At 34.2% G+C, this 23,841-nt stretch overlaps 1 protein-coding gene across 1 annotated transcript in view; it reads right to left on the reverse strand.

Annotated features, from left to right (window-relative positions):
- Positions 1-93: 93 nt before the first annotated feature.
- The window catches only part of ACTR3 (actin related protein 3), a 55,950-nt gene continuing 32,202 nt past the window's right edge, over positions 94-23,841 (reverse strand). Inside the window, exons 6-12 of the mRNA XM_082465915.1 lie at positions 22,510-22,617; positions 19,330-19,473; positions 16,904-17,077; positions 6,989-7,081; positions 6,655-6,780; positions 3,227-3,310; positions 94-1,322 (exon numbers count right to left, since the gene is read on the reverse strand). Coding sequence (XP_082322041.1) covers positions 1,227-1,322; positions 3,227-3,310; positions 6,655-6,780; positions 6,989-7,081; positions 16,904-17,077; positions 19,330-19,473; positions 22,510-22,617 — 825 coding nt within the window. The 3' untranslated portion in view covers positions 94-1,226. The remainder of the gene's footprint in view (positions 1,323-3,226; positions 3,311-6,654; positions 6,781-6,988; positions 7,082-16,903; positions 17,078-19,329; positions 19,474-22,509; positions 22,618-23,841) is intronic.

Here is a 23,841-nt window from a genome sequence, read left to right on the forward strand (position 1 = left end):
ATGAATCCTACTATCTCAACAGAAATAAAAAAGTATGTAAATATATAAACACAAAGTAGAATGACACTGCTTCTAAAAAAAAAAACAGAAAAGGTAATTCAGTTTTAATTTATTTTCATCACTTGTTCTTCATGATCCAGATATTTTAAAATGCAATGAAAATTAACTTTCCATGATATGTCAGGGACTGGCACTAAAAAAATTTTCAGACTGCAAATGAGTTATACAAACGAAAATACCAAATGGAGATCCAGTTATCAAAATGAAAGCACTCAACATATTAAAAGTTCACAATTATTTGTTTAGAGCACATAAAAAAGTCAGCTTGCTAACCAACTGTTGTGATTTTTAAAGAACTACTGCAGAGGTTTGAAGAAAATAGATTTATTAGTTAACTTATAAAGAGATTAAAGAGCTTGAAACAAGTATTAAAAAGAAATTTGTGCCTTTATTAGAATGGTGTTAGGCTTTAAATATACCAATTTGGGTAATCAAATTATTCATTTTTTAATAAGAAATGACACTGCAGAACTGCAATACTGGTCCAACAGTCTTGTCTTTACTTTTCCTTTAAAGCGAGAAACAGAATGCGAGTAATCAGAAAGCACTAGCAGGCATCAGTTAATCCAAGATACTAGCTTCTTAGTTCCAAAAGCACTTGCAAAGAAAACCATTGGGGGGCATAGGGTATGGAAGCACTTCCTAATAACTGGAATCCCATGAGTGTGTGTGTATGCCAAGTCTCACAGGCTATGTTTTGTATTTATCCTTTACTTGGTCACTTTTTTTCCCTCAAATACTAGTTTTTCTTCGACTTTTTTTCCTCAAAGTATAAAAAGTATGAAATATAAACAAGCTCTTGCATTGCACACTTCAGAGTGTACAATTCAAGCATTATAGAGCTATCTACATACCGATAAATCCCATCAAATCTTGGATAATTCAATAATATACAAAATAGCAGGGCACAGAAAGAACTAAAACCCACTTCTTTTTGTTACACGTAAGATTCAAATATTCAATCTAAAGAAAAACACTTAATCATTTTGGCTCTCCTCTACATTCGCATGTTGATATACTTATTAAAATATTCCTGTATAATTACGTTTGGTCTTACTATTTCAAGTCAGGTTTACAACCTCAAAACCAGCCATCCAGACAAAACAGGTAATCAGAAAGATTATTTCTTCCCCACCTCCCTAACCCCAATAACTATGAAGCCAATTTTACGACATGACTCCAAACACTGGATTGTGACGACAAATGCTAGGTCCAATTTCTTCGTAATCCTTTTTGGTGTGGCATACTTGGTAGAACTCAGGCTGCAAATGAAAACATATATTTTGGTAAAGGTCAAAAATTTACCACTCTTCCACATGCTTTGAAATAGATTTGTTAAATCTAAAATGTTTATTACTAGTCCATTCATGGTACTTGAACAAAGCTCAGAAATTCTAGCAACCATGACTCAAATTCAGCTTTAAGTCTATAACCAAAACTGAAAAGAAGCACTTAACTCGAGTCCCTCCATCCCCCTCCTCAACACCTGTTTCTCCTGGGATTTTGAAATTCTGAGGAATGGAAGGTTGAATCTCAAATGCCCAGACCATTCTGTTGAGGCTTTCCCACACTGTACAGTGAATCAAGAAAAGCAGCAGCATTAATCTAAATTACAGATAAACTACTCCTAGTCATGCTACAAAAACTTCTAGATTAACCTGTTTTCCTCACTCATGGTCTGGTATGGAGAGACTATTCCATGCTCTGTTATCTCATTTCTCAAAGGGCAAAGTTTTTTTTTTCTTTTTTATATCTTTATTGGAGTACAATTGCCTTACAATGTTGTGTTAGTTTCTGCTGTATAACAAAGTGAATCAGCTATATGTATACATATATCCCCATACCCCCTCCCCCTTGCATCTCCCTCCCACCCTCCCTATCCCACCCCTCTAGGTGGTCACAAAGCACCGAGCTGATCTCCCTGTGCTATGCAGCAGCTTCCCACTAGCCATGCATTTTACATTTGGTAGTGTATATGTCAATGCTACTCTCACTTCATCTCACCTTCCCCTTCCCCCTCTGTGTCCTCAAGTCTGTTCTCTACTTCTGCATCTTTATTCCTGCTTTGCCACTAGGTTCGTCAGTACCATTTTTTTTTAGATTCCATATATGTGCGTTAGCATCTGGTATTTGTTTTCCTCTTTTCTGACTTATTTCACTCTGTATGACAGACTCTAGGTCCATCCACCTCATTACAAATAACTCAGTTTTGTTCCTTTTTATGGCTGAGTAATATTCCATTGTATATATGTGCCACATCTTCTTTATCCATTCATCTGTTGATAAGACACTTAGGTTGCTTCCATGACCTGGCTATTGTAAATAGAGCTGCAATGAACACTGTGGTACATGTGTCCTTTTGAATTATGGTTTTCTCAGGGTATATGCCCAGTAGTGGGATTGCTGGGTCACATGGTAGTTCTATTTTTAGTTTTTTAAGGAACCTCCATACTGTTCTCCACAGTGGCCGTATCAGTTTACATTCCCACCGACAGTGCAGGAGGGTTCTCAAAGGGCAAAGTTACACACTCAACTAGGTTATACGGCACAACTGAAGACAATTCAAATTAAGGAAGAAAATAACTTTCACCTCTTATTTTTAAATGGTTTTCAATCCAAGGTTGTATAGTTTTCAATAATTCAGATAAAAGTTCTTACATTTTATTTAATACTCTGTGCAGTACAGGATAAAGCACCATTATTTCGTAGGCTAACAATGTTAAAATATCTTTTAAAGGGGTTTTAAGATGTTTTGGTTTGGGGAGAGGGATCTTAGTAATTCCCTTTATTCAGTTTAGAACATCATACTTCCTATGTGATGAAACATAACTCTTAATGCTTTTAAATATTTGCACAGAAAAAACAATGACCTTCTGATATCCGTATTACCGCAGGGTTAAAAGATTTTTCCCTACAGATAAATTTTAAAACTTTAAAGGCTCACTCTAAAAAAAACAAACAAACAAAAAAAACCAAAAAAAAAAAAAAAACCAAATGAATTCCACTTTTTAAAATACTGTGTACATTTCTATTCAGTAACTTCCCTGTACAATATTGTATCAAAATTTAAGAAATTCCTCTTGTTCCTTTAAATTGTATAAGTACTGATAAGCTCTTTTATCTTAAAAAAAAAATCAAATTTTAAAGTAAGCTTCATCTCACTCACCGTGGAAGCCAGCATGGATCCTCCAAACCAAACTGCGTATCGCTGCATGTGGTGTGTAATGACTTGTACATCAATAGGTTTTGGCTATAGAAGGCATAGTAAGATCAGTTCAATGGTAAATTCATACAACAATTTCTGTATCATTTAACCTTAGATGTACGTACTCAAAATAAATAAATAAAACTTTAAAAGATGCGGGGGGAGGGGTACACACGGCAAAACAGAATACAACAAAAACAAATTAAGCTAATTTTATTATTTTTTAAAAAACATAACCACACTGAAGTGAGGGAAAGGAACTAACGCAGGTAACCTGTGAACACAATATTATGGCTGTGCCCTCAGGCCTAAGAAAAAAACTAAGCAAACACTGAACTCCAGTTAGTGGGTCTATTTCTCACAGTGGTATGGATTAATAATTCTGAAACTACTATATATGTATTCCAGGATTGAGCACAAACAAATGTACTATAGAAAATAGAAGCCAGGTTTCTTACTGTCAGGGAAGAACATTACAAATACGGGAAGGCAGAAGGCTAGAATGAACCTTATGGTTTTCTGGAACTTGCACTATCAGTATGAATCCATAGTTTTTAATTTATATTAATAGAGCCAACTAGATATAGATGGATACTCACACGCATCCTAGCTCTGACTGCCAACAAGGCCTAAAAGCAGTGACCCCTCAGTAGCAATGAATATACCTAGTGTCCAAATTTTGGTGTTTTTTTTTTTTTAAATTAAAGTATAGCTGATTTACAATATTGTGTTAGTTTCAGGTGTACAGCAAAGTGATTCATATATATATTTTTTTCAGATTATTTTCCATTAGAGGTTATTATAAGATATTGAATATAGTTCCCCATGCTATACAGTAAATCCTTTTTGCTTATCTATTTTATGTATAGCATAAAACTTTGTTTCTTAATAGCATTCCCCACTAAAAGGAACAAGGGTACGTTGAAACAAAATGGCTGATTACAAGACTGGAGAAGAGAAAGTACAAGATGAACCTGCAATATCTTGCTGTTCCAGAAAGTAAGGAAGTACCTGAAGAATACTGGGGCCACAACAAAAGGAATAAAAACCACCTTTGAATGATTCCTACTGGCCAAAGCTGAGAAAATTTGAACATCAAAATTAATAATAGTATGATGATATGTTGATATTATATCACAATGATATTAATGATACAGCCTATAGAATAACTGAGAAATCAGGAGTTCATAGATATTACTTAATGAATGAATGAACGAAGTGGAAGGAAATACTACTCTTCCTTACAGTAAAATGAGACTATAAAACATAGAAGAAATGACAGAATTTGCAAAATACCATTTGGCCGCTACCACAGTAATGACTATTTTAGGAAAGAAAAATGGATGTTAAAACCAGTGGGTGAGAGTTTGATGAAAAACAGGATAGTTACATAGTCTGAAAGTATCTCCCCATAAGATTTTTATTAAATACAAAGGAAAAAATAACTTTATAATAGAGGAACCTGACAGACACTTAACCAGGTGATCAAAGTTAGCATATGTGACAAATCATATCACGTGTCTAGTGATACAATGCACTAAAAAGAATACAACATCACTTCTGCGGTATTACTGCCAAAAATGCAAAATCTGAACCTAATCATAACAAAACATCAGAGAACCCCAAACTGAGAAAGATTCTGCAAAATAAGTTGCCTGTACTCTTCAAAAATATTAAGATTATAAAAGATAAAAAACACGAATACTTTTTCCAGATTAAACGGAAATAATACCTAATTCAAACATGTGATCCTGGATTGAATCCTAGACCAGGAAAAAAAAATAAATAAATGTATTTTTTTCCTTTTGCTATAAAGAACAATAATGGGAGAAATTTGAACCAGGTCTACAACTAGATAAAATATTGTGTATCAAGGTTAATTTTGTTGATAACTGTAATGGTCTATTTTTAGGAAATATACACTAGAATATTTAGGGGTAATGGGCCATCATATCTGCAACTCATTCTCAAATAGTTCAGAAAAAGGTGTATGTGTGTATTTGCATACAGACATATATTTATAAAAACAGAATAAAACTAATATAAAATGCTAAAATTTGGGGAACCTAGGAGAACAACATATAGGACTCTTTTACTAGATTTTGCCAAGTTTTTTAAAGCATGAAATTATGTCAAAATAAAAAATTTTTAAACTTACATGTCATAAAAAGATCTGGCTTTTTTTGTTTAAAAAAAAAAGCTGTTTGGCTGCCATTTAAAATTGGATTGACAAGAAATAAAGCCAGATTTAAATACAAATACATAAAGATGTTATGAAGATCTATAAAAATGACTACTGAGTAAAATAAAAGGGAAGGAGGCGGAGTACTCTAGTATACAGGTTTTTCCTGTATTATTAGATATGTCAGCATAGTGCTGACATCACTGAGGGCAAAAAATTGCTCATTTTTTATTTAGAAATATACAAGAAGCTTAAAAATATTTTAAACATTTTTACTTTACTGAAATATTGTTTTCAAAAACAGCATTTCTTTTTTCATTTCATGTATCTGTAATGAGTCATTACAAACTAAACAACTACTTTTTACTGTACTCCAAGGGATAAGTTTAAGATAATCAAAATTTAGGGGCTGAAAACAGTCAGCTGTCATGCAATTTCTCAACAAGCAGCAATACAAGAGTGTTGTAGTTTACTTTTAAGTAATTTTGAATGACTGTGGTAGTCTCAGATGGAGCCCTCATTCTTGGTAGTTTTCCAAGTTGAATAAAATGTGTTTTACTTAGCAACATATCCTCTGAATCAATGTTTTGCTTCAATATCCCACATTTAACGAAAATGGAACAAAATTTACTGAAAATTTGTCTTATAAATACATAAAGCAGTCATCTGAGAATTTAAGGCTAATTCTGACTTTTTGCCAGCAAGCCCAAAATTACAGGACACGTAATAGAAAGGTTGTTTTGCTGAACCACCAATTTGATTTCACACTATGAGGCTGCTATGGGAGAGGCTAGAGGCTAGAGTCTGTGAAAGCCGGCTTGACCACACAACAGCCTTTCTCTCTCAACTCTGCTTTGCTGTCCTGCTGTAAAAAGTGTTTAAAATTTTGTGGACCCATAAAGAATATTATCGCTGGAATATGCAAGGAATCTACTATATATAAATTATCTGTTTGAGACAGATATCAAAAAAAATCTCTCTCATGGCTATAACCAAGAATATTTTCCAGAAATGTAGGTAATACCCTAGAGGAATGGAATGACCGAGAATATCATGGATATGAATCTATAAAATTAACCACGTTCCATCAGAATACCTCAGGTTCCTCTTACCTTTCTAAATAAAAGAAAGTTGACAGACATTTTGCATTCCCAATATAATAATCAAGGCACCCTCAACCTTCCCACCAATAACTGAGAAAACCAACCTTCAATCTACCACCACTCAATTCCTCACTTAATTTCAGCCTGGCATCTACGGTTCTTTTCAAATCTCTTTGCAAGCGACGTCCGAAGTCCCTGAACATGGTTGAACCTCCAGAGAGGACAATATTCTGTATTAGTGGACAAAATAAATAAATAAATACAACTTTTATGTAAGAGAAAGAAGAAAAAGTTTAAAGATACAAGAAATGGTACTAAAATCCTATTATACCCCTTTGAAGACAGGTGTTTTTAAATTTACATTCACCAACAGAGAGAAAACAAAGAAGTTTTTTAAAAAGTATGACCTAGAATAACAATTTTGCTGTAAATACTGACCTTGTAGAGAGGACGTCTGACGTCAATAGGACAATTCTGAATTACTTCATCTACAACTTCTGAGATAGGCTGAGTAAAGTCTGGATTAGCAAACTGAAAAGTAAATTGGACATATGACAGAGATTAGACCACTACTGACTTAAATATCACAATGAAAAATTAAGAAAGTTTTCAGTTCAAAAATAAAAGGACTTCTAAAAACCATAAATTCTGGTCTCTGATTCAAATTAAAGACACTGAAATCAGAGAGTTCAGAAGAAATCAAATTAAAATAATGATCATATATACCATTTCATAACCACCAGAACAGCAAAAATGTAAAGCCAAACATATACTATGAGCTGGCAAAAATATGTGCAACACTTTACAATGCTGATGAGAATATACATTGATATAAACACTTTGGAGAACAATTTGGCAACATCTAATAAAATTTAAAATGTACCACTACTAACTCCACTTCTTATAACAAACCCCAAAGAAACTCCCACACATGTGCTATTACATAAAGGCATAAAATTATAGCAGCTTTGCTTCTAAGAGTAAAAACAACCCAGAAGTCCACCAGCAGGGTATGAAATAAATAAAATGCTGTGCCGTCAATCCTCATTATTCATGGATTTGGTTATCTGCAAATTTGCCTACTTACTAAAGTTACCTGTAACCCTGAAATCAGTATCTGCGGTGCTTTCACATGGACATGCGCATGTGCAGAGCTGTGAAAATTGGAGCTGACTGACATTCACATTCACAGCTCAGGTGGAACAAGGCAACGCTCTGCCTTCTTGTTTCAGCTTTTATACTACAAATAAGTGTCCTTTTCATGATCTCTTAGTGCCACAGTTTTCCCATTTTTGTCGGTGATTTTGCTGTTTAAAATGACCCCCAAGGATAGTGTGAAGTACTGTCTGCTGCTCCTAAAGCACAAGAAGGCCGTGATGTGCCTTATGGAGAGAATACAGTGTTAGATAAGTTTCATTTAGGCACGAATTACAGTGCTGTTGACCCTGAGCTCAATGTTAATAAATCAATAATATCTATTTTAAAATGTGTCTTTAAACAGAAACACACATAAAACAAGGTTACGTGTTTCAGTGACAAAAATGTTGTAGCCTGAGCCTCACAGGAACCTAACTCTGCATTTCCCTTAGGAGCAGTGGCTCAGCATTCACTAATTCAGTGTTTACAGCAACTTTATATAACATCTACTGTGAATAACAAGAATGAACTGTAGTATTCACAGGATGATATACTCATAGTCAAAATAAACAATTTCCAAATAGTGACACTCGTTTTTTTAAACTTGAATGATTCCATATATGCAAATTTTTTTAAATATATATTTTTTATGGATACATGTACATTTAAAAACATAGACTGGAAACACACTGAATTCATGACTGTGATTACCTCAGGAGGAAGAAAGGATGAAAAGGAAGTAGAGAAAGGAAAGGGTCTGAGGAAGGTATTCTTTCTGTAGTTAATTTCATTAAAAAAATGTATGAAAAATGTTAAAATATTAGTTATGTGTTTATTTGGGGTGGTTAAGTACATGTGCATTATACAATACACTTTTCAGAATATTTTTTTAACAGACTGGCTAGATGGGTAGGCTTGAGATGGAAAGTTGTTTGACAATTTAAACTATTACAGAAATGGAATGAGGTTAAAGATAATAAATAATTTAAAATTTAATTTTTATATATAACAAAGAGGTCTGACACAAGGAGAAACAATATTAGGGAAAGCTTCCTTTTTACCCATCATTTATTTTTATATGCATGCCTATAGCCCTCCTAAATCAGGCCATATATTTCCTGAGAGGAACCACAAAAAAGAGAAACATAAAGAAGTTTTCAAATGCTGGATCTCAGAATTAAACTTGTATTCTGAAACAAAGATCTCATTTTACCAAAATTTTTCAAAAATATGTGTAAGTTCCCATGTCATTAAAATTGGAAAGGAAATGCTAGAAGGGATTTTTCCTAGATTAAAATAAAAGGTCAGAATCTAGCTCTAATTTGTCAAAAATAAATAGGTATACTTTATTAAAATGAATACAATTTAAAATATTGTCTAGAAAATGAGCTGCCAACAACCTCTCTTGGCCTCTCATTTTTAGAATTAGGTTGTCCTAATGGGAGAGACAACATTCCTTTGTTCATTAAACTGATTCCATAACTTGACTGATAATTATCAGGCATGTGTCGATTTTTCACAATTTTTAAAATTAGTTTTAAGTTATTTAGAGGGTGGGCACACAATGGAGAGATTTAATGTTACCTGAGTAATGAAGCATAATGACAGAAAATATTTTAATTTACATAAAGTAAAATACCACTAACAAAGGTTCTACTGACCTCTACTACCACAGTAAGAGAAAAGAAACTGGCAGCCAAAATCTAATTTTCTGAAACATGCTGATGAGTGTAAGAAACCCTAACAGGGATATACAGTGGGTATAAAAATGTGGCTCCTACTGAGTCTCAAGAACCCAACCTACAGACTAGAGAATGTTTCATCTGTCCGAGGTGGTCTGTATTGTATTCTGTGGAACAACGGGAGAATACAGCTCAACTTGGCTGCCTTCCTATGCCATTCATAGACAAGCTCAGGTTACAGGCAGGGAATGAGCAGCAGAACTGGAATCCCGAAAATGTTATCTTATCAACTTGCTGATAGAAAACCTCCAAATTCTCTGCTGGTTCTTTGTTAGCCATTTCTTCAGTACTTACCTAAAACAGTAATACACACACACACACACACACACACACACACACACACACACACACACACACACACACGAGATTAACCTTCCTGGAATTATTTTTCTACCTTTAAGACAGTTTGTCTGCTATACCATGAGCAAGCAGAAGGCAGGGATAGGGTCATTCATTCCTGTGCTATGTACCTGTGTGCCCTTCTCACAGTAATTTTTAATCAGGAATATGCAAAAGAAAATATTTATAAACCTTTAAGTATTCACATACCCTGGGATCTACCCACAGAAATTCTCATTTAGAAAGAAATGGAGTCTGATTTGAAAATATCTTTTGAAAAAGCTCACAGACTACTGTGCTGCAGAACCCCAGGTGAGAACGAGTAGAATAATATACAGTAAAGAAGCAAGCAATGACTATTTCTTTAAAAAATTTAGGAAAAAAGAAAAAATTAACAATAAATTAACAATAAAGTGTTGGAGATTTATTCGCTACTTTAATACTAATAGGCTCAACCTAGGGTCCCTATTAATATCTGCAGGCCTTTTCTTTCACTTTCAGCAAAAGGATTAGTCTTGCCTAACTGCTCCTTGATCAGGTCTTAGGATTACTGCAAGTAGCTCTCAAGGAAGACATAACTTTTTTCTCTTCTGAAAAATTTATAGGGAAGGTACCCAACTAAAGCACAGCAGCCCAAAGAGGTTTGTGAAAAAAATCTTCCTTTAAAAAAAAAAATGAAGTGCTAAACCCATTCCTTCTAAAAAACAGTTCTTTCTACTATTTATGATAAATTAGCAGTTCAATAATAAATATCCCCTTATTCTTTCACACATTTTATCTTCAGTGTTCAATCAAGCTCAAATGCCCACACTTTCATCTAACCAAAACAAAACAAAACACAAAAAAAACTGAGCAAATCCTTCAAATGACAGAAATATCTAAAATTACAGAAGAATCTTAAAATTAACTTGGGAAGTGACAGTTCAAACGATACAAAAAACAGGTCTATTCTTGGAAAACGTGGTGAACTGAACACACACATATCTAATCTTGCTCTTTCTCTATTAAAAGCACCAATAAAGAGAATTTTTTAAGGCATAATCCCCAAAGTATGGAGAGAACAGAACAGGAAGAAACAGCAACAAAATTTGGTAAAACAGAATCTGAAAAGCAGATGGATAAGACCATGTACTCCCCCTAAAGCACTTAATAAGTCATCAGCAGGAAAAGCCACGAATCAAGCTGTATCACAAATCCCCCAAAGAACTAGCTGTACCTGTCAGCGCTGAAATTAAGTTAGAAGGAGGGCAGGGAGGAAGACTGGCAGAAAGTCTCTCTGAGGAGCAGTTAAAGCCCCAGATCCCCTCCAAAGAAGTCTATCAAATGCCTCCTCATCATCCAAGGAGAAAACTGGCTAACCTATTCTCTAAAGGGAATAAAGCAGAGTGCCAGGACTCTTTACACACAACTGAAAGGAATGAAAGCAGCAGGATTTTAAGTGAAGGTATTCATGCAGCCTACTGCTAACACATAAATACCAACCTTCTTCCTCAACTTGGCTGCCAACCTTTACTCTCTAGGCAGGAGTCTTCTCTGGCAACTGGATTACCCGAAATGATCTGAAGAAACACACATAGGGCTATCCTCCAAAGAAAAAGCCACAGTCAACAAGTCCCACTCACAAAGCTTAGATTTCCAACAGGCTGAGTGTCCCCCTCCTAAATAAGTGATCCCCTAGAGTCTCGAGCATGTAAAATATAGGAATCAAAACAAAGAGAAAGGCAACTTGGAAGAAAGCAGAAAGAAGAAAACTTAAAAAAAAAAAAACAACCTCTGACTAGTATCCTCAGAGAGCCAAAAGATATGCAACCATGAAACAAGTACACAGTAGCATAAAAAAGGAGTATCAAAAGCAGAGGTAGGGGAAGGTCTTGAAAATTAAGTATGTTACCAGAAATAAAAAATTCAATAGAGGGTTCAGAAAGCAAAGTTGGAGAAATCATCTAGAGATCAGAACAAAAGCATAAAGAGCAACTAGAAGAGAAAAGTAGCACAGCAGAATGCTAAGGAACAAAGCGAAGATCTACAAGTATCTATCTGGAGAGGAAAAAAAAAGGTCCTATACAAGGTTTAGAAATCAGAGCAGTTTTTCACTTCAAGTTATAATGGAAAGCAATCAAGCAGTAGCTTCAAAATGCTGAAGGAAAATAATTTCCAATCTAGAATTCTACACCCAAACTACCAAACAAGTGTGAAGATAAAATGAATACATTTTCAGACATGCAAGGTCTTAAAAGTTTTCATTTCCCATGTACCCTTTTTATCAGGAACTCTATTGGCAGATGATCTCCACCAAAATAAAGAAGTGGACAGTAAGAAAGGGAAAGACACAGGACAGAGGAAAGAGGGATCTAACTCTAACACAAGAGAGAGGCAAAGGGAATCCCCAGAATGATGGTGAACTCTCTATCAGGTGCGGAAGGAAACAAGTTCAGATTGGGACATATCAGATGCTCTGGAAAATTAAACTGATGAAAAAACCCTTTGCATCTGAGTATGCTGAGAAGACAGATGCAAAGTGAATTAATGACAATTATTTTAAAACTAAGTGGACAACTTATTAATGACTCTGTGGGAAAACAAAATACTAGACAGGAAAATATTTCATGGTAAACTACATGGCTCACATCTAAATAAAATTTGTGTTCACCAACATATTAGCACTGGATTTTTACCTAACTGAAATTACAATCTAACTATTGGGACAAAAGATTATGAAAAGGTACTGTTTGTGGTGGAGACAAAGGGAGGAAAGAAAAGGCAATCCTCCTCTTCCACAGCTAGAAGTTGACAAAAATGTCTAAAACTGAAAAAACTTGAAGTTGCAATATAACCAAAGCTATTCGCAGCTATGGATGCAATCACCAAAAGAATCAACTAGTAAGAGTATACCTCTAGAAAAAAATTGGGGAAATATATACAGGGCGCTCCTACTTTTTGCTAGAATTTAAACAACTAGGACTTTTAAACAATGTGCGTATACATAACTAATTTTTTTTTAAACTTTAAAAAAGGGAAAAGAAAACAGATTTCTCATAGAAGAAATTTCAAAGAGAATAAAAGCTATGGAGACGAAAAGATGTTTCAAAGTTTTAAAAAACAATGAAGAAAACTTCTTCTATCAAACAATAAAGATTACTTAAATTAATTTAAAAAATTATATATGAAACCTTAAACAGCAAGATATATTTTCATCCAGACAACTATCCCTTTTCTAAGCAATATGACACAACCAAAACACATTTTATTTACATATCTAATGTTTCAAGGTTTTTAAGACAGTCAAGATGTTAGCTAAAGATACCTGTAAAGAGTATTTCACTCAAACACTTCTTCTTTTGAAATCCAGGGTATCGCCTATCTTCCATGCTATTATCTATCTTGTGGATCCTATTCATCTAAGACTCTGGTTCAGAATCTTCCATAATACTCTAATTCCTGTCCTCAACTTAGGGTTTTAACATCTCTCTCCAACATTTCAACTTCAAAACAACTGATGCTCCTTAACTCAAGTGACCTTTAATCCCCTTCTACTTCAGCCACTCACATATACATGGCCCCACTGGAAAATCTGCCCTGATTTCCAGCTACATGTGGTTCTCTCTCTGCATCCTCTGGAATCCCCAATACAAGGACAGAGGGAAAGTACAAGGAAACTTAAATGCTCAAGGATGAAACAAGGAGGTAAGGAAACAATAAAATAATCCAACCCTGTTTGGAAAACAGAAAAGGGACCTTACATCCTAAGTGTTTCCAGAGCACCCTGTAGCACCTTCAAAATTCCCAGAAATTGAAGGTATAAGAAACTATATAAGGAAAGAAATTATTATAGAGAACGAACAAGGACCTACTATATAGCACAGGGAACTACTCAATATTTTGTAATAACCTATAAGGGAAAAGAATCTGGAAAAAGAATATATATATACACATATATATATAAATAACTGAATCACTGTGCTGTACACTTGAAACTAACACGATATTGTAAATCAACTCTACTTCAATTAAAAAAAAATGCTAGGTGGAAAATAAAGAAAGAAATTGTTAAAATTCTCTACATGGAATAGTGACACCCCCAGGTTCCTTTCCAGACCTGGTATAACCAGGTAGTTAACTACAATGTCCATGAATAAATGAAAGAAAGAATATACGAACAAACAAAATGACACAAATGAAGAAATGAGGCAAAAATTTAGGAAAAACTAAATTTTAAGAGAAAAAAAATCACATTACATTACTGCCTCAAAAACAAACAACATTCATGGGAATAATATTATAAATACTGTCATACTATTGATTTAACATAACAACCAATAACATAACATAACAGACAGGCTAAGAGAAAAGAGGTTCTAGAAACAAAATCAACTGAAAGGAGGTTACTAGATAAACTACTTACATTGATATATCAAGAAACAGCAGTATAAGCACTGTATTTTGAAATCTGGAAGTAATTACCAAGAGTAATGGCTAAGTAAGAGCTAGTGGCTGCCCTGCACATCACTGTCAGTGTTATCCGACTTTTAAAACCACGCGCACATATCCTTTTTTATTTAAAGAACTACAAAGAAAACGTGCTGTCTAAAATCTGAAAACTCCTGTACACTTGTCTGACAACAGTGCCCTACCCTTCTGGTGCTCACTCCTTTGCTCCCCATTTCCAACTACATGCCAATTCATCATGACCTCCAATCCTTGCCGGTATCCCTCACTATCTCTAAGTAATTCAGCCTTCCGGATTCCCTCTCTTCTCTGGGCTGCACCACTTTAACCTCTGCCTTGGCAAAGCCCTTTGCTCCTTTCCCAAAACTGCCTGGTGGGGTGGGACGGGGGGCGGGGACGACACCATTCTATGACTACAAGTTCTGAGTATCTAATTTCAGTGGTGCCCCACGACTAGTAATACAGTCACCTTCTCAATTCTCCTCAAGAGTGATTCCAAGTCACTATTCTCTCCCAGCCCTCGACCTTCTGTCTGATCCCTTCTCCAAGACAACAGCTTGATTCCAGTTCATGAAAAATAATTAAAGCTATGCACTATGATGATAAACTTCTTCAGCTATCTGCCTGCTCCTCTAACCCTTTCCAGCTCCACACTTTCCTGCACCCATACTTAACCCTTTACCTCTGTCCCTGGAGTAACCCCTCTTAAAAATAAAACTAACCTCAGCCTTCTTACAACTGACTTCTTACCAGTTCCCTGTAGCCACTAAGCTTTTCTTTGACAGCCGCCTCTCACGATGCCCACACTGACAATTCCCAGAGCTTTACCCCTCACTGATGCAACACACTGCCTCTATCACACAATTCCATTGAAACTGCTCCCCTAGGATCACCACTAATCTGGATGCTAAAAACCCATGGGTATTTCTCAAATTTCCTCTATCACCTCACTGTAGCAACTGGCACTATTTAACCTCCTCCTTCCCTGAAACATTCACTTCTTTCAATGTCAGCACTGCAATCCCTTGGCTTGTCTCCTTCCTTTCTGTATTTTTCAGTATCCTCTGCAGGCTTCTCTTACTCTGCCTGTCTATAAAGTGTTAGTGTGCACTAAGGCCCCATCCTTCCCACTCCACATTCTCTGCCTGGCCAGTCTCTTCCTTTGCACCATATATGGTGATGACTTGACATCTATCCTCACTCCAGGACACATGCCCCAGTTCAAAACCCTTAGAACCCAAGTGTTCATTTTCAAACTTTTTAAAAGATGCATAGTAAACTCACCTCTTTCTACCTTATCTATCTTCTCCTTCCATTTTCCTAACTTCAGTGATGGCAAAACATTGAGTTGCTCAAGTTACAAACCTGGGAATCATCACAGATTCTTCATATTCTTACTCCCCTCACATCTAAGCAATCGGTAAATCATGTCGATTCTATTCTTTCTCTCACCTCCTTTCTCATTCTCATTGACCTACTGACTTTTTTTTCATCTGGGAAACTGCAATAAACTCACCTGTTTCCAACACAATTCATTCTGTTCCTATCTATCCAACCCGGTGCAACCAGAGTGACCTTTCCCATACCATACATAAATCTGTGCCATTTCCAAGCTGAACATTTCTGCACAAGCACAGAATCCAGTAAACTCCTTTGCATAGCATTTTAGTCTCTCATTAACACCTATCTGGATCCATCTCCTACCACTCTCTTCCTTTATACTTTATTATCTAGCTCTCTTACGCCCCAGACCTCTACCCAGCTTTTATATATACATATATATATATATATATATATATATATATATATATATATATATTTCTCTGCCAGAAATGTACTCCCCTAACATACCTGCCTGAGAAATACCCATTCATCCTTTCTCAGTTCAACTGCTATCTCCTCTAAGAAGTTTCCCTGATTCTCCCAAGCAGACTTAGATGCTCTTTCTTCCCATGCCCTCACCAGATACATGCATTCATTAAGCAACTATACCATTTTTTAGATATTCATCTCTCATTCTTTCAGCTTGATAAGAGCAAGATAAATAATTCTTCATCTTAAATACACAATGCTTAAACTGAGATCATGAAAACTATTCACTTACCACTTGCTGACTGAGTAAACAATATTAAACAAACTATTCTTACTGCTGAACAAGCAGAATAGGCATTTAATGTTACTAATTCTAATACAAAAAGTTCTTATACTAACTTACCAGAAGAATTTTTCATTATGAAAAGCACATATTTCATTAATTTAATATAGCCTGTATATGGCTAATACTTCATAAAGAGAGAAGACTATTTTGCTAATAGTTAAATATTTTGTTATGATAGTCAATTGAGGGTTCTTTGTATAATGGTTATTTTATATGGGAGGAGGAGGAGAGAGTTCTAGAACATCTCCTAAAATATTTTATTTAAATGACCATGAATTTTAGGGTTCCCCACCTTCCATGACCCCAAGTAAGCCACAAATATTAGACAAAAGTTTCATTTTTCTAAATGTATGAAATATAGTAACTGTTTACCCAATTTTAACACAAAGGCAATTTTTTTCTTGAAAAATATGACTCACTATAGTATTTTAGTATACAAAAGAAAGTTCCTGAGATTAAGTCCTCTGATATAGTTGACTGATTTTTTTCTGCTGAATATTTCAAAACAGTTCCATCTAAAAAAAAACTTACCTCTGGATGAAAAAATATTTCAGGTCCCAAGAATCTCTCATATCCAACATCAATGGAAAATTCTTTCTTTGAGATAGCATTGATTCCAGTATACTGTTTAATCCACTTCGATCCATCTGTATCATACTTGTTAAATTCTTTTACTAAATCTGGGCAGACATAACTATAGCGCTCCTAGAAAAAGAAATGAGTAATTTTTTCCTCTTGCTTTAGGAAAAGCAAAACAGAATGGCATATTTTCAGTAAACTGAAATCAAATGAATAAAAGTCTTCAGAAAATAAAATGAGCAAATGAAGCTGAAGAAACTTTTATGCTCAGATGTTATCGTGCGTGTAGTAAAATAAACAGCTCATCTCCTGTACATAAGCGAAGGGTTCACAGATGAAGAGAAAAAGACGTAAACCGAAGAGCCAATTTCTAATATTTCAGTGCTGTTTCATGAAAGCACTCATTAATGTCATCCAAAATTTTATGCTGTTTCAATAATTAAAGGAGTTCACATTTTAGAAAAAAGAAAACATAAAATACACGAAGAACTGGAGAATAAATAGTTGACATAACCACGCAAATTAATATAGTAAGAGGTACAAGTTATTAGGTATAAAATAAGCTTCAAGGATATATTGTACGACATGGGGAATACAGTCAATATTTTAAATGAAATACAACCTTTAAAAATTGTGAATCACTGTACTGTACACCTATAACTTATATAATATTATACAGCAACTAAACTTCAGTTAAAAAAAATTTTTTTTTTTTTTTTTACATATATAGATCTTCAATACCTATCTGGAACAAAAGATTATGGGCTAAGTGAGCAAAAGAAAAAAAACTGAAAATATCAACTATTCTTTTTTACTATATCACCTGCAAGGCTGAATCGCTGCATATTTGGATATACGTCCTCAGTAAAAGTTTTCATCAAAAATGCAGTTCAAACATGTTATAACTTTCTATCTGCAATTTGTGGACTCCTGATTGCCAGTCTATTTCTTTTTTTTTTTTTTGAAGAAAAACACACATTTCACATATTTGTATACATCAAGGATTCTATCCAAGATAGGTACAAATATTATTACTGATAATCAACACACATAATGGGAAAGAATACTGGAAAACAGAAGATAATTTGAGTATGTCATATTAGGTCTTCTTTCTCCAAATCTTGGAAGTAGGAATTACATGGAAATGATGATCCTTAAAAGACACTAAGACTGAGCACTAGTATGCTCTAGAACAAATCCTTGGTGTTTTTGTTAATTTTTAAACTCCAGAGATTTCCCAAAGATGTTGAAACAGTAGTGTTCATATTAATTTTTTACATATTTAATTTTGATGCCACCTACCTGAGGTGACTTCTGGCAACCATTTACAAATTCCTTTACTACCTAGGAAGTAGTAAATTCCTTTTCATTCCTATCCTTTGATAAGCAAGGAAAACACTATAATCATGCAGACTGTCAAATATATGGAGTTATTTTTACCTGGGAAGTTTGCTTTGACATATTCAAAACATATGTGAGACCCAATGAAATTTTTTTTAGGTATGTTGACAAACGATAAATTTAAAAAGCAATGTTAAATATTTTGGTATTTTGCATGAAGCCCTGGTGTAGCATACAAATTATTAAAATACCTTACACAGCCTTCACATTTTTCTTCTATGGGCCATATCACTTGAGCCAACCATTGCCTCTATTCTACAGCCAAATGAATCAATGACATCAAAAATTTTATTGTAACAGAAAACTGCTAGAATTAAAAATAAAGAAGTCAGCGAAAATTAAGATGTGAGGACTCTGAAGTGAACTAATTACAGGCATACCCCGTTTTACTGTGCTTCACCAATAATGTGTTTTTTACAAACTGAACTTTCCTGGCATCTCTGCATTATCAGATGACGGTTAGCATTTTTCAGCTACAAGTATTTTTTAATTAAGGTATGTATATTTTTTATAGACATAATGCTATTGCCACTTAATAGACTACAATATAGTGTAAATATAACTTTTAAACACACTGGGAAACCAAAAAATTTGTGTGACTCGCTTTACTGTGATATTCGCTTTATTGCAGTGGTCTGGAACAGAACCCACAGTACCTCCAAGGCATGCTACATTTATTTTTACTAAAGAGAATAATCACAGAAATGTATGTTGAAGTCAGTTGGTATAAATGTTCTTATATGTTAGTCCTCTCAAATGTGAAATGTGGTGAGAGTAAGCAAAGGGTTGATAATCTCCCAAAATTTCCTACAAGAAATACAGAGAAAAAACACATGTAATTAAGAGTAGTGGTTTGTAACTGGCTAACAAAAGTTTTTTTTAAACTACTGTTCTTGACTTAAGAATTTTTCATATTCCTATTATAAACGTGATTTTAATTTTTAACTGAATTATATTCTTAACTTTTTTTTTTTTACCTTTACCGCCTTAGCAGTTTCCAAGGATTGCTCTGGAGGAATTCCTACTTCTCGGTCTCTCAGCAATTGCTGAATAAAATATGTTATATCTCGTCCTGCGATGGGAATGTGCTTAATACAGCTGCCAATCACATACCCTTCAGCCTAGATGGAAAAAAAAAGTGTCAAATTTACTTTCAAGGTTTTCAAAAATCAGTATCACCTAAATTAATCATTAAAGACCAATTTCTCAGATTACTGTATTTGTATCCTTAAGTATTGCTTTATCCCAGGAGAATTCTTCTAGTCTTTATTCCTCAACTGTATTCCTCAAAGTTAACTTAGCATAAAATTTATAATACTGTACAGATATTATGAACAAGAATGAACAAAACTTATGAACAAAGCTTAGATTTATTCTCCTACTGATAAGAGTTTACAACCAAGACTGAAATGACTCAACAACAAAGAAATAGTGAGTTTCAGAAGTATTAAAGGTTTTAGATAACAGACTTCAAATAGGATATTAGTTTAAAATCTTCTATAATTTCAGCAAAAAATTTAGAGCGCATTGTAAGAAATTTGATCATTAACCCACCAGCTGGCTATCATTTTCCTAATGAAGTAGGTACCAACTTCACAAGCCTGAGGCAGTCCATGTACCATCAAAATTCCAAATAATTTAATTCTGCAGAATGAACTCATAAACTTACTAATACAACTCAGAAGTACAAAAATAATGTAGCAAAATTAAATTTCATTAACGACATAACATTCTTGTTTATGAAATGGTAAAATATTATTTGTAGTTAGACTATAATAAATTAGAGATGTTTACTATGAGCCCTAGAGCAAAAACCACCAAAAAATAAATGACAATAACAAAGAAATATATAGCATAGTTAATAAGTCAATAAAAAAAGATAAACTGAAATTATAAAAAACAGTCTATTAATTCAAAAGAAGGCAGGAAAATCACAGGAATACCCAATTCTTAATATTCTTACTAAAACTCTTTCTTTTCCAAGTTGGTAACTTCTTTTTGCAAATTACCTACTCTAATATTAATTTTCAAGATAATAATATTACTGTTTAATTGTGTAGATGTTAAGAAAAGACTGTGGTCAGGAAGAACAAGTTCAGATCCTAGCCCCATGACCTATGATTTGGTGATCTTAAGCAACTCAGTTATTTGCATGTTATAAATGAGTAAACTGAAGTCCTCAAAGGATAATATAATCTACAGCATAGATCTTGAGGTTTAAATGAGAATTATAAATGAACATTTTAAAAATCTTTATGTATCTCTAAGCAACATACATATATGCATTATTTAATCCTCAAAACAGTTTTATGACATAGGTCACTATTATTGTCCCATTTTGGAAAAAAAAGGGGAAAGAACATGTAGCACTAAGAAAGAAAAATATGCCAACTAAATTATAAAAAGCCATCAAAATGTTGGACACATCCTAATTTCCGAGATATTAAAATATCCCCCAATGGCAATAAAATAAAATGTAGAATATCCATACAATGAAATATTATTTGGCAATAATAAGAAATGAAGTACTATACATGCTACAACATGGATAAATCTTGAAACAAGGGGCTATGTGAAAGAGGACAGTCACAAAAGAGTGACTCTAGGACTTCCCTGGTGGCGCAGTGGTTAGGAATCCACCTGCCAATGCAGGGGACACGGGTTTGAGCCCTGGTCTGGTAAGATCCCACATGCTGAGGAGCAACTAAGCCAGAGTGCCACAACGACTGAGCCTGCGCTCTAGAGCCCGTGAGCCACACACAACTACTGAAGCCCGCGCGCCTAGAGCCCGTGCTCCGCAACGAGAAGCCACGTCAATGGGAAGCCCACGCACCGCAACAAAGAGCAGCCCCCGCTCGCCGCAACTAGAGAAAGCCCGAGCGCAGCAACGAGGACCCAACACAGACAAAAATAAAAACAAACAAACAAACAAAAAACTGGTGACAAATGTTTTAAAAAAAAGAAAAAAAGAGTGACTCTATTTATAGGAAATATCCAGAACAGGCAAATCTACAGAGACAGAAAGTAGATGAGTGGTTGCCAGGGGCTAAAGTTATGGGGGGACAGTGAATGCTAAAAGATACAGGGTTTCTTTTTAGAGTGATAAAAATGTTTTAAAATTGACTCTGGTAATGGATGCACTTTATGAATATACAATAAAACACTGAATGGTACACTCTAAGTGAGTGCATTGTATGGTGTGTGAATTATATCACGAGGAAGTTTTAATTTTTTTAAAGAAGGGCAATTATTACTATTATGACATCAGAAGAATAAATTATGACATCTAATCCAAAAGTAGTCACTCGGAGGATGTAATCTTCAACAGAGGTTGCCTGATGCATTAAAAAGAGGAATAAGAATAATGAAAAAATAAAAGTTCTAAATAATTTCATTCCTTACATGTTATTCAATATAACATAAAAATTACTTTAAAAGATAAACCTTTCTACATATACGCACCCAATAATAATTAGTATGAATTTAAGTAGTCATTTTGAATCTATTAGACACAATAAAAAATCTAATTTGTCATTAAAAATTGGAAGCAGAAAGGCTTTGGCAGAAAAATGCTATCGCTCACAAATACTCCAATCTGATGCATTTTTCTTAACATGCTTGATTAAATCCAAACCATAAAGCACAATCACAACTTGAGCCTTTTAATTCAAAAACGTAATTCCCCAAAAGTCATTAATGGTCACGCACTTTCGACTAACTCCTATTTAGTAGATAACGTGTGACCAGTACGAAATCTGTTAATTAAGGATAAGAAAAACTATCAACTGGCTAACACACAAACAGACGCATCCAAACTGGAAAACTGAGTTCCACGTTTAAGACAAGAAAGGCATATTTCCATTCCAGATACTCTAATTCATCATTTCTTAATTATGAATTAGAAACTATTTCTAATAATTTTCTAATTATTTTTAACTGTAGTAAAAACCTATAGCAAAAAAAAAAAAATCTGGAATTTGTTTACAAAGTTCTAATAATAATTTGAGCAAAACACAGCTGTAGCTGAACAATGGTCAAATTACAGTAAATTTTTAAGTGTAATATTTAAAGTTTTTAAAAGGTGGCATTAATTCATATAATTTAACTTTTCCAGGTGTTATCTGATATCTTGTTCAGTAATTTTAAAATATCCTTACCACAGGGATGACATGAGTGACACCATCTCCACTGTCTATTACCGTACCGGTCAACGTCCGTTCTCCTACTTGTCTGGAGGTCCACGATGCAGCTAAGGCAAGAACAGCCTTGAACAAAAAGAAATATGACAGGCAAAAAAATAAAAACAAAGAGTTATTAGAAAAAAATTTTTTACTGGAGTACTTTATGCAATTTTAAATGTAGTATCTTTGGAAAGAGAACACACAAAATTAATTTATATTATACAATAAAATTGTTCACAGCCTACATATTATTAAGACAACTTACAGGCTTACATTAGTCTTTAGGGGCATGTTTATAAATTTTCGATATTTTAGTGAGGGCCGTTTTCCTCCTATACCCCCCAAAAATGTGGAAGACTAACATGAGATAGTACGGTACTAACATATGGAAGACTAACATGAGATAATACAGTACAGGACTTAAAAGTATGTTTATATGGCCTAGCCTGGAACATACCACAAAGTAAGGTAGAGAGGAGCACACAGCCACCAATCATCAGTTATTCAGTACATAGATGGCTATACTAAGTATCACTCATAAGATTAGCTCCAAATTTTCTAAGTGCAACATGCATTTAGGAATAGGTAACAAGCTATTTAACCAGAAAAGGCCACTGCACACTTCCAAATACTATGATTTAATGAGGAAAGCAAAGTTGATGAAATAATGTACTTCTACAAAAAATCTTGGCATAGGCAATAAAGTATAATTTTTTCTATTAAAAGTTTGCAAATTAAGAAATTAATGAAGCTAGTTCATTTTAAAAAAATTACCTAAATTTCATACAAATCCAAGCCTCGAACGAGATAAATAATTAATTAATTAAAAACAGAACTAAGCTGGCTTTATTTTACCTACTTGCAATATAATAGCTGAAAGGGACCTAGAAAGGTAACTAGGCCATCCTCCTATTTTAACACAGGATCACACCATAATAACCGTGGGCTAACAAAACTACACAGTAATTTATATACTTTTTAAGCATTTGTGATATGCCAGGTATCACATTTGCTACAGCGTTAAAAAACAAGTAAGAAGTAAGCTCTGATCCTGAGGGATGGGAGAGAAGCTGTTCCATACAGATACATACACAAATTAAATGCAATAAAATATTATGGGGATTTGTGATATACAGGATACAGAGGGGCACAAAGGAGGCAGTGGTCAAATATATGTAGTGGTAAGTCATTCAAAACAGACTACAAAAAAAGGACACAGTGAATGTTACAAGGGTAAATGAATGTGTACAGAAAATTCTTGACATAGAGTAAATTCTCAATAACTATCAGTTCCCTTATTTCTGTTCT

This window comes from Balaenoptera physalus (assembly GCF_965194825.1).
Source record: "Balaenoptera physalus genome assembly, chromosome: 6".
NCBI classification, from domain to species: domain Eukaryota; kingdom Metazoa; phylum Chordata; class Mammalia; order Artiodactyla; family Balaenopteridae; genus Balaenoptera; species Balaenoptera physalus.